At 46.3% G+C, this 14,780-nt stretch overlaps 1 protein-coding gene across 1 annotated transcript in view; it reads right to left on the bottom strand.

Moving 5' to 3' along the window:
• Positions 1-93: 93 nt before the first annotated feature.
• LOC114563906 (titin-like) overlaps positions 94-14,780 on the bottom strand; it is a 288,313-nt gene continuing 273,626 nt past the window's right edge. The window contains 13 exon segments of the mRNA XM_028590893.1: positions 94-1,488; positions 1,594-6,661; positions 6,785-7,390; positions 7,511-7,816; positions 7,931-8,506; positions 8,634-8,933; positions 9,105-9,407; positions 10,094-10,678; positions 11,226-11,528; positions 11,863-12,165; positions 12,256-12,555; positions 13,269-13,556; positions 14,058-14,651. Coding sequence (XP_028446694.1) covers positions 1,470-1,488; positions 1,594-6,661; positions 6,785-7,390; positions 7,511-7,816; positions 7,931-8,506; positions 8,634-8,933; positions 9,105-9,407; positions 10,094-10,678; positions 11,226-11,528; positions 11,863-12,165; positions 12,256-12,555; positions 13,269-13,556; positions 14,058-14,651 — 9,551 coding nt within the window. The 3' untranslated portion in view covers positions 94-1,469.

Genomic DNA, 14,780 nt, shown 5'->3' with positions numbered 1-14,780 from the left:
CCCTGGTTGGACATCAGTGCATCAGCTGATTAAAGTCAGAGTTAAACATGAGAGCAGAAAAAACACACTGAAAGAAATACACAGGAGAAAGGGTGTCGTGCTGAAATCATGCTTTATTAAATCAGAAATGCATAAAACTCAAGGAGGATGAAATATCGTTCTACATCAACAGATCAATTAAATCAAAGTGCAGGGTAAAACATGAATGTTCTTTCCTCTCTCACAGGAGATGGAGTCTCTGTGGAGAATGAAGAAGACCCTGATAACGACAAGGTGAAATCACTAAAAGCTACAAACACTCCAACACACAAACACGTTAGCTAGCTATCCTCCGAGAGACGGCGCTGCGCCTGCACAGGAGAGACGACGGCGGCTTCCTCTTTATTCATTGCCAGGAGATGTTACGTGTTTAGAAAGCCGGCGCAGCCATCCTGTGCAGAAACAGCGCTCTTTTTTAAAATAAAATGATCTAAACGCTGAGAGTGCAGGCCGCTAGCACTCTGCGCTGGTCTTTAAATCGTGGTGGTACGACGCAGTCGGTCTGAGCACAAGGCCGGTTCATGCTGCTTACATGAGGGTTATGCAAACAGCACTCAGGGTCTTACGCTCACGGTACAACTCATAGGAAACTGTAATATCGCACGCAGACGCGTGTCCAAAACAATAATTTGTCTTTCTGTTTCGTAACGTCAACAGGGAGCCTCTCTACCTGCTGAGGCAATCTTAAGACTTCAACTTTTCGTTGAGGCACAGAGTTTAGTTTCTCGGTTCGACAGGGTATTCGTTCCTGGTGAAACTTTCTCCTGTTAAAATAATTGTTATTTTGTTTCAGTTAATATTCTTGTCATAAATAACAATGCATACATTTCCCATAACCGTTAAATTCGGCTATATACATTATGTACATGTCACAGAAAAGTGGTTCAAAAATCCTAAGTCATAATCAGGACCACACGGAATCTGTGGATGCAGAATTTTGTGCAGATTTTAGTCAAAATTTAAAATAAAACTCAGAGTGGTAACACATCTTCACTTCAAGCAGAAAAACAGTCTGCTAAATTCCTGCAGATTTTCATTCTGGATCACTGCTGGAAACTGTAAAAAAAGAAAATCCGCAGATTCCGTTTGGGTCTGGTCATAATTGTCCAATATGGCACATTTTATAACAACTTTAGACTTTAGTCTAGTTTGGCATAAATTAATGTCAAGTTTGGTACAAAAATAGTTCATATTTACAAGAACAGAAATCCAGATCTTTATCACGTAAGATTATCGTTGCTAATTCACTAAATAAAAGTTTCTGGAAGAGGGAAACGGGGATATAAATTAACTTTTTTTTTTTTTTTTTTTTACATGGAGCAAATGTGAACGTTGACAGTTGCAGAGTCGGTGGACAATCGGAGGGTGTACGCTCTGCTGTTGCCCTCCTTCATCAAGACGCCTCAGAGATGTTGGCCCTCAGAGTCAGTTCAGCTTTGGTTTTGGAGCCTAAGACAGATATAAATTGCAAGTTTATGCTAGGAAACAGTTTAAATGCTTTCAGCTGCAAATGAATGAAGGACTTCCACAAGCAGGTGTAAATAATTGTCTTACCTTGTACAGTGACTGTGCAGGTTGTCGACTCTCCTTTCTATAATTCTTTCGCAGATGGAGTTGGGGATTTGGGAGTAGGGGACTTTGGTGTTGGGGATTTTGGTGAGACAGGAGACTTTACTCTCTGAGGTGACTTGATTTGGATCAGGGGACTTGACTCTCTGAGGTGACTTGATTGGCTCAGGGGACTTGATTACCTGAGGTGACTTGATTGGCTCAGGGGACATGACTCTCTTAGGAGATTTGATTGGCTCAGGGGACTTGATTCCCTGAGGAGATTTGATTGGCTCAGGGGACTTGATTCTCTGAGGAGATTTGATTGGCTCAGGGGACTTGGCCTCTGGGGAGGTGATTCTAGTGACCACTTTCTCCTTGGACTCAGACTTGCGGATTGTCAGAGTGAAGTGGGCTTCTTGTTTGCCTCCGGCATTTTCCACCCTCAGAGAGTAGCTGCCTCCATCCGACATCTCAACAGCAGAGATCTCGAAGGAGGAGTTGTACTGAGTAGAGACGATGTGGTGACGGGCAGAGGAACCAATAGCTTGTCCTTCGCGCAGCCAGGTCACAGAAGGCGACGGTTCGCCATCCACATCACACTCAAACCTGGCGTTGTCTCCCTCCTCTACAGTCAGGGACATTGGTTTGGTCAGGATCTTGGCAGGAACACTTTCCTTCTCCTTTTTCTTTTCAGAAACAATTGTGGTCTCTTTCACAATTTCAGTCACACTTTCCTTTACTGTTGTTCTAGAGGAGGAGACGTGATACACCTCTGTTTTTGTCATTTCTGGCAGGTGAGAGGATGGAGGCTCCTCATCTTTGCGGAGTGAGGAGTAGGCAGCAAATTCTTCTCCTGCTACATCCAATGTGGCATAGTCAGAAGTCTCTCCTTTGGCATTCTTGCAGACCACGCGGTAAGTGCCAGAATCTTCTGTCACACAGTTGGTGATCTTGAGAGTAAGAACCCCACTGATGTTGGTCATGTAGTATTTGCTCGTCTGAGAAATCTCTTTTCCATTGTGGAACCATTTGACCTCAGGCTCGGGTTTGGCCTGGACATTCATGGTGAACTTTGTGCTGCAGCCATATGGTACGCGGTGAGATCGCATCCTGATGGTAATACGTGGGGCGTGGTCAAGGCTGAAGGGAGCCTGTGTCACCACCTCGATCTTCCTCTCCATTGATCTTCTCTCTGATCTCAGAGCTTGCTTTCGCTCCTCATACCTGGAGGCAAAGTCAACTTTAGGAAAGGTCACTTCAGTCTTGGCAGCTCTTTCTGGGGTAGATCTCCTCAAAGGTTCAGACGCTGGGAGCTTCTTGATTGGTTTAGGTATATATTCTGAGGAGAAAGCAGTCAGGTGCTCAGATTCAACGCTCTCAGAAACTGTCGCAACAGAGACAGTTGTTTCCTTTTTGGAGACTCGAGTCTTCTCCTCAAACTCCATGCGCTTGAGTTGACTCTTGTAAGTAGACATTCTCTGAACAGTTGTGTGTGGGCGCAGCAGCTCGTGATCTTCTTTCTCTTCGTAAACCCTCTGCTTCTGTCTCGGGGCTTTGTATGTGGCTTTGTCGTGACGCTGACGGAGGTCAACGAAACTCGGGCCAGCCTCGTATTTAGATGGAATTCGGTAGGAGTCATATCTGCGGATTTCTTCTCCCTCTTCATCGTCACTGTAGACTCTTTTGGGAGATGAGGGACGCAGGGCAGACAGTTCGAAGCGAACTGGGCTGAGGCTTGGTGGAGAAGCAGAGTAACCAAGCTCCAGCTCTTCCTCCAGACGAAGCCTTTCCTCTTCGGTTCTCTTCATAGACAGGTACTCATTCACAGGCAGCAATAGCTCCTCGTCCGACAGATCACCCAAGGACCTCCTCCTGATCCTGTGGTAAGCCTCCATCTCAGGGGAAGGTGTGCGGTGCCTTGCAGGCCTCACAGTCTCCAAGTCGTCCTGAGTCACGGTTGGGAGTCGCCACTTAGGCTTGTACTGGTCCTTGATCCTGACTGGCACCTCGTAGAACTGCTCCCATCTGGAGAGACGAATACGTTTCATCCTCTTCTGCTTGATTTTATCCATAGGCTCAGGGAACTCATACTGATCCCGCAGGACTTTGTACCATTTCATGTCGGAGAGTGGCTGGAAGTGTTTAATTTCCGCATCCTCCTCAAGAGCAGCTGGGTTAATGACACGAGGAGCGGGGACGTCGTAGGGCATACGCAGCCTCTTCTCATCCGCGCGCTTCTTCCTCTCCTCTTTTTCTTTCTGAATCTCAGCTTCAGTCTTCTCCCCCTTCTTAGTCGTCACAGCAGGCTTGAACATGGTGGCTGCCTCCCTGACAGCTTGTACTGCTAAGGGTGGTAGAGGTGTAAACACAGTGTCGGCCAGAATTTGAGACAGCCTCACCTTCTTGTCCATTTCCTCCTTTCCAGCTATCTCTTTCTTCTCCTTTTCACTCGGTTCATATTCCTTCTTTACATGAGTGGAACGTTCTACTTTGAGCATGGCCTGGCAACTGGCAGATCCAGCAGAGTTGGTAGCAGTAACTCTGTATATACCTGAGTCCTCAGGCAGAGTGTCTCTCACATGGAGGATGTAGTAATCCAGACCCTCGTGGACGACCTCAATAGATGGTCCAAAGGCTAAAGGCTGGGCATCCTTCTCCCACTTCAGTGTTGGATGTCCGGATACTCTGATCTCAAAGCGCACGTTCTGGCCCTCTCTGCACTCGACATTTGCAAGCAGGCGTTTGAACATGGGCCTCAGGGTGAGGTCTGCTGGTTTAGGTCGAGGAACAACAGTAAGACGGGCCTTGCAGCTGTCATCCCCGTACCTGTTACGGGCCACAACGCTGTACTCTGCATCATCCTCGTCGTCGAGTTTGTGTATAATCAGCTGGTACAGGCCCTTGTCGCTGATGAAGGTGTATTTCTTGTCGTCAAATCCAGGGATGAGCTTCTGTCCTGATTTGTGCCAAACGACACGAGGCTCCGGGTGAACAGTGATGGTTACGCCAAAGCGCACATCCTCGCCAATGTAGGCTGTACGGTTTGTCAGAGGAAGGGTGAACTCTGGTGGCTTCTGAAGCATTCTGGCAGTGTCGACTCTGCGCTTTGTTTTCTTGACCACACGAGTGGTGAAGAAGTCACGGTAAGATCTAACACCGTTGATGAACAGCTCTGCATAGGCGCTGTCCTCACCATACTCGTTCACAACCTTGCATCTGTACGTGCCGTCATCTGCTCTAGTGACCTTATTGATGGTGATCACAGCCAGGCCATCTTCGTACTCAATTTCATATTTGTCACCAGCTTCAAGTTGCCTGACGCCACAGTACCATGTCACCTCAGTTGTGCTGTCATAGTTCTCAATGTTGCACGTGAACTTCACGTTGTCTCCCTCGTTCACCACGTGGTGGCCAATCTGGCCTCCAACAGGACCGTGTTCAAACGGAGCGATCTTCACCTTGGCGACAAAGACGCCACGCTGGGATCTGATGGAGCCGCCGCTGGCCACACGAGCTGCGGAGACAACAGTCTTCCACTCTTTCTTTACCATTGCCTGGTAGTATCTCTTATGCCTGCTGGTTTGGATCGCTCTGGTGCTGATCTCCTCTGCAGGCTTGGTCAGCCAAGGATGCGCCAGAGCCTCAGCTGCAGTCATACGATGCTTACGTTCCTTTGTCATCAGGCGGTCTGTGAAGTCCAATGCCTCAACGCTAACCTGCTTGAAGGACTCGTCGTCGTAGCTGTAGGCTGCACTGGAGATGTTGTCAATCATCTGTTGGTTGGTTTCAGCGGTGAATGGATTTAATCCACTGAGAAGGACATAGGCAAGGACACCAACTGACCACATGTCTGTGACACTGCTAACCATATCAGACTGGTGGATCTCAGGCGCAGCATACTCGGCAGTGGTGTACTGGACCTTAATTTGGTCTCCAGGAGTCAGGTGTCTGGCCTGGCCCAACTCAATAATCTTCACATTAGAGCTGGTTCTAGTTGTGTACACAATGTTCTCAGGTCTGATATCAAAGTGTCCGTAGCTCTCTTCATGCAGGAACTCAAGAGCCGAGCAGATCTGCCTGATGTAGTTGACAATCTCATACTCATTGAGCTCAAACTCGGCTGTGCTGAGGCGCTCAAAGATGTCAGAGCCAGAGATAAAGTCATAGATCATCACCAACTCCTCTGGGCTGTCGAAAGACTCATGCAGGAGCAGGAAGTTGGTATGTTTGGCGAGATTCAGTGTTGCAATTTCCTTCTTGATTATTGCTTGATCAGCGCCTCTCACCTTGACATATTTAGCCATGTAGGTCTTCTCAGAGCTGATGCTAACACAGCGGTGGACAATGCCAAACTGACCTCTGCCCAATTCCTCTGCAATGGCATATTTGTTGTGCATATTCTTGGCTTCGGAGTGAACCTTGCCCTTGGGGACACGTCCAGTATCGTCAACCTCCCTGTCATAGAGCAGAACTCTTGATTTGTCCTCTTTAGTCATCACAGGTCCACTGGTCTCCGATGGAGCACTCTGTCCAAACTTGTTCTCAGCGATGACTCTGAACTGGTAGCTGGTTCCTCCGAAAAGATTGATAACAGTGTAGTGGGTGTCACGGGACTGGACAACACGCTCCCACCTCTCAGCAGTGGTTGGGCACTTCTCTATGATGTAGTTGATGACCCTGCTGCCTCCATCATTTGCTGGGGCCACCCAGTTCAGTGTGACCGAGTCTCGGGAGACGTCAGTGGCTTTGATACCACGTGGAGGATCAGGAACATCAGCTACATCCAGCTCAACTGTCTGCTGATCGATGCCAAATCTGTTCTTGGCACAGACGATGTAGAAACCAGCATCCTTCTTCTCCACTCCATTGGTGAACACCAAAGAAGTGAACGATCTAGTGACGATGACCTGGTAGTGGCCATTGCTGTCGATAAGATCTTGTCCCTTCTGCCATGTGATGACAGGATCTGGTTTGCCGGTGAAAGGAATCTTGATATTGACTACTTCTCCACGCAGGGCAGGGATGGCTTCCTTGTCCTTCAGGTTCTTTGGCAGGTTGATCTTGGCAGGGACTAGAAATGAGAGAAATTGTTTAAGTGAGATGTCATGTTTTTGTTGAATTTAAAAAAATTGTTTAATATGTTTGCAATGCAGATTTACAATACAATAGAATATGTGGGTCTGTGTGAGCTTACTTTCAACGTCCAGAGAGATGGTCGCACAGATGGAGCCTCCCTGGTTGGTGGCCCTAATTTGGTACACAGTCGAGTCTTCCTCATCAGCCTCGGTGATGACCAGCTGGTGGTAACCTCCCTTGAATTCCTGTATCTTGATCTTCTTTCCATCAGAGTGGACCTCCTTTCCTCGTCTGAACCATTTAATCACAGGCTTGGGCTGCCCTGTGATCTTGCAGACCAGGGTAGCATTGCTCTTGTATTTGACGCTCATGTTCCTCAGTTCTTCCTTGAAGGCCGGAGCACGGATATCGACGGCTGTGGCTGGAACGATGGGAGCCGTCTCATCGCTGTAGTCGCTCTGTCCCCCGAGGTTCTCGCACTTCACACGGAAGATACACTCGACACCCTCAGTCAGACGCTTGACGGAGAACACCGTCTGTTTGATCTCGTCCTTGGTCACCGGAGTCCATTCACCCCATTCCTTCTTGTCCTTCTTTTGCTTTTTCTCAAGGCAATAGCACTTGATCTTGGAGCCACCGTCACTGAGTGGAGGCTTCCAGGAAACCACGCAGGAGTCCTTGGTGATTCCAGAAACAACTGGCGACAGAGGAGGTGATGGTTTCTCTGTGGACAGGAATATAAAAATCAGAAACTTGCCAGAAAATTTGTAATGTACTTCTCTTCACATGTAAATTGCAAATTGATTTATTAGATATTTTGAAACATATATTAGATTAATCTTACCCAGTTGGCTCTTGATAAGTATAGGGGAAGTGAGCTCCAGTGGTTCACTGTTGCCATAGCGATTCTGGGCATACACACGGAAGAAGTATCCGGCACCGTCAATGAGGTTGGGCACACGGCAAGATATGCCATTGATGGATGATGACACCAGTTCCCACTCAGTGCCCTCCTTGTCCTCACGCTTCTCCACAATGTAGTTGGTGATCATGCAGCCTCCGTCATCTTTGGGAGCCTTCCAGCTGATGATGACAGAGTTTTTCAGGAGGGCTTCCAGCACAATTGGACCCTGAGGCAGATCAGGTTTGTCTGGAAACACAGGAAGGAATTAGAAATGCATTACAAATCCAATACTATCACCTTTTCAATCACCTTTCATGCATGTTTTGTTGCACTCACTGCAGTGAATGAACATGAACTTACCATAAATCTCAACGTTGAATGCAGCTTCAGACCTGCCGAAGTGGTTGTGCAGTCTGATCCTGTATTTGCCTCCGTGGAGTCTGCGCTGCACGTTCTTTATCACCAGGTGTGTGTAGTGCTCTGTGGTCTCAATGCTGAGGTCCTCTGTGTTTTCAAGGGTCTTTGCCCCATGCAGCCACATGATCTTTGGCTCAGGACGGCCAATGTAGACAGCATGGATGCGCAGAGTGGATCCCAGGCCAGCGTAGTAGGTTTCCTTCAGCGGGTAGTCTGGATTGAAGGACGCAGGGGCCTCCAACACGAGAACGCCTGTGGTCTCTGCTTCTCCGGCGTCATTAATTCCCTTGCAGGTGTACTCTCCCTCATCCTCCTGTTGATCCGTCATGATGGACAGAGAATGGTTGCGGCCGTCAGAGCTCATTTCGTACTTGCGAGACTCAACAATCTCCTTGCCGGCGTGATACCACTTGATGTCAGGGATGGGTCTACCAATAATCTGGCACTTCATGACAGCAGGCTGGCCAAGCTTGACAGTTACTTCATCCATTTCCTTTCTCAGGCCTGGTTCAGTTTCAACTGTACATACAAAACAATAATTTATATTTAGGAAACGCATGTATTAGGTTTAGTAATGTCCCAAAGTATAGTTGCTCTGGAAAATGCTAACATGTAATTTCTCCATGGTATATTTCGGTTTACTCACCACTTAATTTGGTCCTGATGCATGTGGCGGTCCTACGAGGTCGACTCATACCAGTCTCGTTCTCAGCAAACACTCTGAACTCGTACTCGGTGGCCTCTGCCAGGCCAGGCATGGTGAACTCCTTCTCCTTCAGTCTCTGTTTGTTGGACTTCTTCCAGGTGCTCTCGATGGACTTCCTGTACTCCACCCAGTAGCCCAGGACCGGCTTTCCACCATCACACTCTGGAGCTTGCCAGCGTATGGCGATGGCGCTCTTTGTCACGTTCACTGTGTCGATCTCGCCTGGTTGACTTGGCTTGTCTGGAAGAAAAGAAAAAACAACTCAACTTACAGTTGTTTTGTGCAGTTTTTTATTCAGGCTTGATCAACTGATTAGGAAATCTTATTCACTTCTGATTGTCCTATGGCCATTATAATTCCATCAACTATAATTATTACGGTGCTATTAATCATAAGAAAGTGGAGACTCACCGAATGGATCCTTGCATGTGACCGGTTCAGACACAGGACCAGCCTCGCTCTCGCCAATGCTGTTGACAGCAACGATGCGGAACTGGTATTCTGCGTCAGGGGTGAGTCCAGGCAGAGTAAACATGGTGGAGGCAATCTTGGTCTGGTGGCGGGACCACGTCTCAGCGGACACCAGCTTGTACTCAACAAAGTAGCCGGTGATAGTAGAACCCCCGTCGTCTTTTGGTCTGGACCAGGCCAACGCCACGGAGCTCTTGGTGACGTCCATGATCTCTGGTGGGGTGCTTGAAGGCTCAGGGGCACCTTGAAAATGCAGATTATTTTTGGAGTCATTAATAAATGGTCTCACACTGTTCAAAGACACTTTAGACTCAGATACGTAGATATCGCATTGGGCGCTGTTGTTTTGCCATTTTGGTACAGAAACGCTGTGCCTGCTAATGCATGTGTCTATCGAGGCAGGAGGTTAATCCACAGCTATCATAATTTATCGCTGAATTTCCAACCAGTTAGCTTTGCTACAAATGCCAGACATGTATTTATTTATGATACAGAATATTTGGTTAAAAAAAAACAGGGTTTTGACTGACAAACCAAAGCAAAACTAGGATGGACAGTTTCACTTTTTTTCTGACTTTTTATAGACCAAATGATTAATCGAGAAAATAATCAGCAGATTATTTGAAAAGGAAAATAATTGATAGTTAATATATTGTTAAAAGTAAAATATTGTTAAACACGTTTTTCATAGGTGAAATGTTATTCCATGTTGCTTAGTTTGGTATTTTTTTTACATGAACATCCAAACAGCACAAAAGTCTTTCGCAGTGTGAGTCTTTATCAAAAAAAATGCCTGTATCAATATGGCATTGACAGAGACGCATCTCACAAGCTGAAGGCAGTATCTACTTATATATCTACTTAATATATATATATATATATATATATATATATATACACGCTTTAGACTGAAGAAGAGGAATACTTACAGAGAGGAGTCTTTGGCACCAGTGGCTGCTCTGATTTCAGAGAGGTACTGATACCGAAGGAGTTTTCAGCGGTGACCTTGAAGTGGTACTCTGTTCCCTCCCTCAGGCCCTTGACAAGCAGCTGAGTGTCCGTCACTCTTGAATCCACGGTGTACCAGGCGTTTCTGGCTGCCTCACGTCTTTCTACGATGTAACCCAGGATCTCCGAGCCACCGTCATCTGTGGGCGTCTTCCAGGACACCTTGACAGAGTTGGCCTGGATCTCCTCAAAGACCAGTGGTCCTTCTGGAGCGCTTGGGCGGCCGATGACCTTCACCTTGATCTGGGCCTTCTTCTTGCCAACCCTGTTCTCCAGCAGGAGGTCATACACTCCAGAGTCACTTCTCTCGGCTCCTTTGATCACCAACTCGCTGGCGTCCTCCATGGAGGCGATCATGGCCGCAGCAGAGATTGCACCGCTGTCCTTCGACCACGTGCAGGTTGGGTGAGGTTTACCCTTGATGGGCAAAGAGAGTCTAACCACGCCTCCTTGGCGTACCACATACACGTCTTTGTATTTCAGTTCCAGTTCATAGTCAGGAGGTTCTGGAGAACAATGAGAGTTACAAAAGTTAGTTTTATTCAGTTTGAACAAATACACACAGGTAGGGATGCAACGACTCAATTATCAAATCGATACAATCAAGATTTTAAGTTGACAACACGATTTTCTCTGGATTTTTTTAATCGAAATTAGCTGCTGACAAATGAGTGAAAAACATTCAATTGTTTCTATAAACTGTGCAAAACAAAACATGTCTCCTATCAAAAGTGACACTGAAACTGTATTATATCTTATATAACAAAAATAGATGTTTAAAATCAAATCGCCCATCAAAATAATTAAATAAATAAAAAGAAATCTCTTCAAATAAATAAACTAAGAACACGTTGTGACGTCTGAAGTCAAACAAGTGAAATCTAAAGTAGATTACGCCCTAGGGCGTTAAAAAACTGCATCACCATTTATTTTTTATCTCAACCGGTTGGAATCTTTACACCTTTATATCCATTTTCAAGCCATTCACCATGGATCCTTACATCACACATGGCCTTGCTGCATGTGTAGTTAAAGTAACCTCTGTGTCCTTACCAAGCATCTCAGTCACACAGACAGTTCCAGGCACTTCAGCAGGCTCTCCGGAGCCGCCGGCATTGCAGGCCATCACACGGAATTTGAACTCCTCTCCTTGCGGCATTTTGGTCAGCGTATACTCGCAGATCAGAGACGGTGTGGTGTTGCACTTGATCCAGGCCATGGTGCCCACCTTCTGCATCTCTATCAGGTAGCCATCCACCCTTGCATCTCCCTCCTCGTCGGGAGGACTCCAAGCCAGCGACACAGAGGATTTTGTGGTATCGGTGATCCTTGGGTTCTGAGGACAGCCAGGTGGATCTAAGCAGGGAAGAGAAACATGTCCGTGTTTTTAGCAGCTGCATCTACAAAAGATGAGTCTGTGCTTGCACTATCAAGACTTTTGATACCACCCCACCTCAGTTCTAAAAATCTAAGTAACCAAAATGGTTGCAAAGCCAGGGCAGCATTGTTCGATGAAAACCAAAGTTTAGGGGCTGTGTTGCAAAATCAATGCATAAGACAATATCAATTTTTCAATTTAACAAGTTCTGATGTGTGCGCCTTTGCACCTCAGTTTCAATAGGGTCCTTGCAGTCGTCAGTGCTCGGGACCTGACAAGGCAACAAGGCTTTCTTTCAAACTATTCCCTTACCGATGGGATCTGTTGCCACCGCAGGTTTGGACAGCAGACTTGGTTTGCTCATTCCTCTGGCATTGATGGCAGTGATTCTGTGTTCGTACTCCAGGCCCTCAATCAGATCTGTTGACCTGTATCTGGTCATGGTGATGGGATTCTTGTTGGCACGCACCCATCTGTCAGACCTGACTTCTTTACGCTCAATAATGTATCCAGAAACCTCAAGGCCACCGTCTTCTTCTGGCGGGTTCCAGGCCACGGTCATGCCGTCACGAGAAACATCAAAGATGGTTGGACGGCCAGGAGGTCCAGGCACATCTGTGGAGGAGGGTAAACACGTTACCACACTTATAATCACGTAATAATATCAGCTAAATGTGTAACCTTAAAAATGGGAAGAAGTCTTACTTGTCATGCTCTTGCAGGTGACGATCTCAGACTGCAGGAACTCTCCGGTGCCATAGTTATTAATGGCAGCTGCACGGAAGACGTACTCATCTCCCTCAATCAGGTTCTCAAACTTGAAGGTTGGTCGGCTAACAGAGTCGCAGACGGGCACCCAGCCGGGTCTGTGAGCATCACGCTGCTCCACAGCGTAGCCACTGATGGGAGCTCCGCCATCTCTGGCTGGAGGATCCCAGCTGCAGGTGACGGTGGTAGCATCGATCTCATCAAACCTGATGGGTCCCCTTGGTTCATCAGGTTTAGCTGGTGAAAAGGGGATTAACAGAATTAATGGAAGAGAAAAGATTTGGAGCGCTCAGAAGTTTAAACAAATAATGAAGGTGCTCTTTGGAAGGGAACACAAAAGTATTTATGCTTCTGGTCTTCTGGCAAAAAGTTAAAAAGTCTTTATTAAGATGGCTAGAGGGCTGCAACTAACGATTATTTTCACTGTTGATTAATCTGCAGAGTATTTTCTCGATTTCTCGATCGCTTAGTTGTAAAATGTGGATCAGTGTTTCCCAAAGCCCAAGATGACGACCTCAAATGTCTTGTTTTGTCCACAACTCAAATTTATTCAGATTACTGTCCCATAGGAGAGAAGAAACTAGAGCATATTCATATTTAACAAAGTTGCAATCAAAGGTTTTACTTTTTTTAATAAAAATAGTTGGTGATTTATTTAAGGCAGATAACTAATCGATTAATCTCTGCAGCTCTAAATATTAAATAGCCATCTAAATAAAGGCTTTTTAAGTTTTTGCCAGAAGAGTTCCTTGGACCTTTCTTCTAACAGAATAAATAGTTACAGTCAACTTGATTGCACAAATGTAAATGTTAATACAATACTCAGAATTAATTGCTGTTATATTGTCAATTAAGAAATACATCAACTTGACTTTAACCTGCTCTTGATAAGCATCACCAACACACAATGAAACAAATTCAAGTTAAATTAATGAGTGGTGGTTCCTTACAGAGGATGACGACTTTGATGATCTCGGTGATTACACCAACGGCGTTCTTCACCTCCAGGCTGTAGTCACCAGAGTCGTTGATAGTGGTGTCTGACACGGTCAGTTTGGAGAACTTGCCAGTACTCTTGATCTTGATGCGGTCTGTGTTTTTCATCTTATTATCGCTGAAGTACCAGGAGCAGACAGGAGGAGGCCTGCCGACGATGGGCAGGTCCAAATCCAGAGTCTTTCCGGCCAGGACATTCACCACCTTCTGAGGAATACTGGAGAAGTCCACCACAGGCATCACTGGAAAGGAAAAACAGAGATACAAAAATCATTTAAATACAGTTAACTGCTGGGAAACAGATAGTGAACTGAGCTGCCAAATATTACTTCTGGACAGAAAATCTACAACATGCACTGATTCCAGGAGCCTATAAAAGCAACCTCATGTTTTCTTAATTTCATTTTTTAACTTTAGATCTTTTACACTCGCTTGGTTGAAAAGCCAAAGGATAGCAGAGTGCCGTATTTTTGGGTGCTTTCACCGCTGCCTCATATAGGTCAGTTAAATTGCACTAGAGTTGGTTTTCCCCCTTGGTGCATTTCATTTGGGCAGGTGGTAATGCAGCAATTGCACTCCTATATGCACCAAAAGCGGGCCAAACATGCCGCAACTTATTTTGGTCCACATGGATTTTTCCCCTTTTCTCTGTGAAAACGCCCTTAGTTACATGCTTTTGCTTATAATATTTTAAAAACATGTGATGTGTGACTGCAGGTAGTAAACCTTTGTGTGTCTGTTACCTCTCTGTTCCAGTACAGTGATGGCAGTAACAAGCTCTTTGGGCTCGCTGGCTCCTCTACTGTTGACTGCTTTGATTCTGAACAAGTACTGCTCGCCCTCGTTCAGCTTCTCAATGGTGTGCTCGAAGTCAGTGGTCTTCAGTGTGGCCACCTTCATCCACTTGTCGGTGCCAAACTTGCAGGCTTCAATGACGTAGCCTGTCAGTCTGCTGCCGCCATCGTGCTCAGGCTTCTCCCAGCCCAGCGTGACGGTGCTCTTGGTGACGTCGATCATCTCCAGCTTGTGTGGCGGCAGAGGCACCTCACAAACCAGGATGACGTCGGGAGTCTCGCAGGGCTCGCCAATACCGTAGATGTTCTCAGGGAGGACTCGGAAGTAGTACAGCATGCCCTCCATCAAGCCGTCAATCTTGTAAGACGTCTTACTGCACTTGGAGGTGACGGTCTTGTAGGCTCTCATGGACGCCTCGCGCCTCTCGATGATGTAGTTGTTGACTGGAGCACCGCCGTCCACGGTTGGGGCTTCCCAGGAAATGGTTGCAGACTCCTTGGTCAGCTCCTTGATCTTGATTGCTCCAGGTGGTCCAGGAGTATCTAACAATACAAATATATTTGGTTAAAATATAACATGTTCTAAAGCTACTGTTTTAAATTAAGTTTGGTTCATTGAACAGATTTAGTTACAATGAATGGCAGATTAGACAGAAGTCAGACATTTTAAGT

Source organism: Perca flavescens, chromosome 11 (genome assembly GCF_004354835.1).
Source record: "Perca flavescens isolate YP-PL-M2 chromosome 11, PFLA_1.0, whole genome shotgun sequence".
Classification (NCBI taxonomy): domain Eukaryota; kingdom Metazoa; phylum Chordata; class Actinopteri; order Perciformes; family Percidae; genus Perca; species Perca flavescens.
The sequence above is the reverse complement of the archived record's forward strand: the minus strand, read 5'-3'. Positions and strand labels throughout refer to the sequence as shown.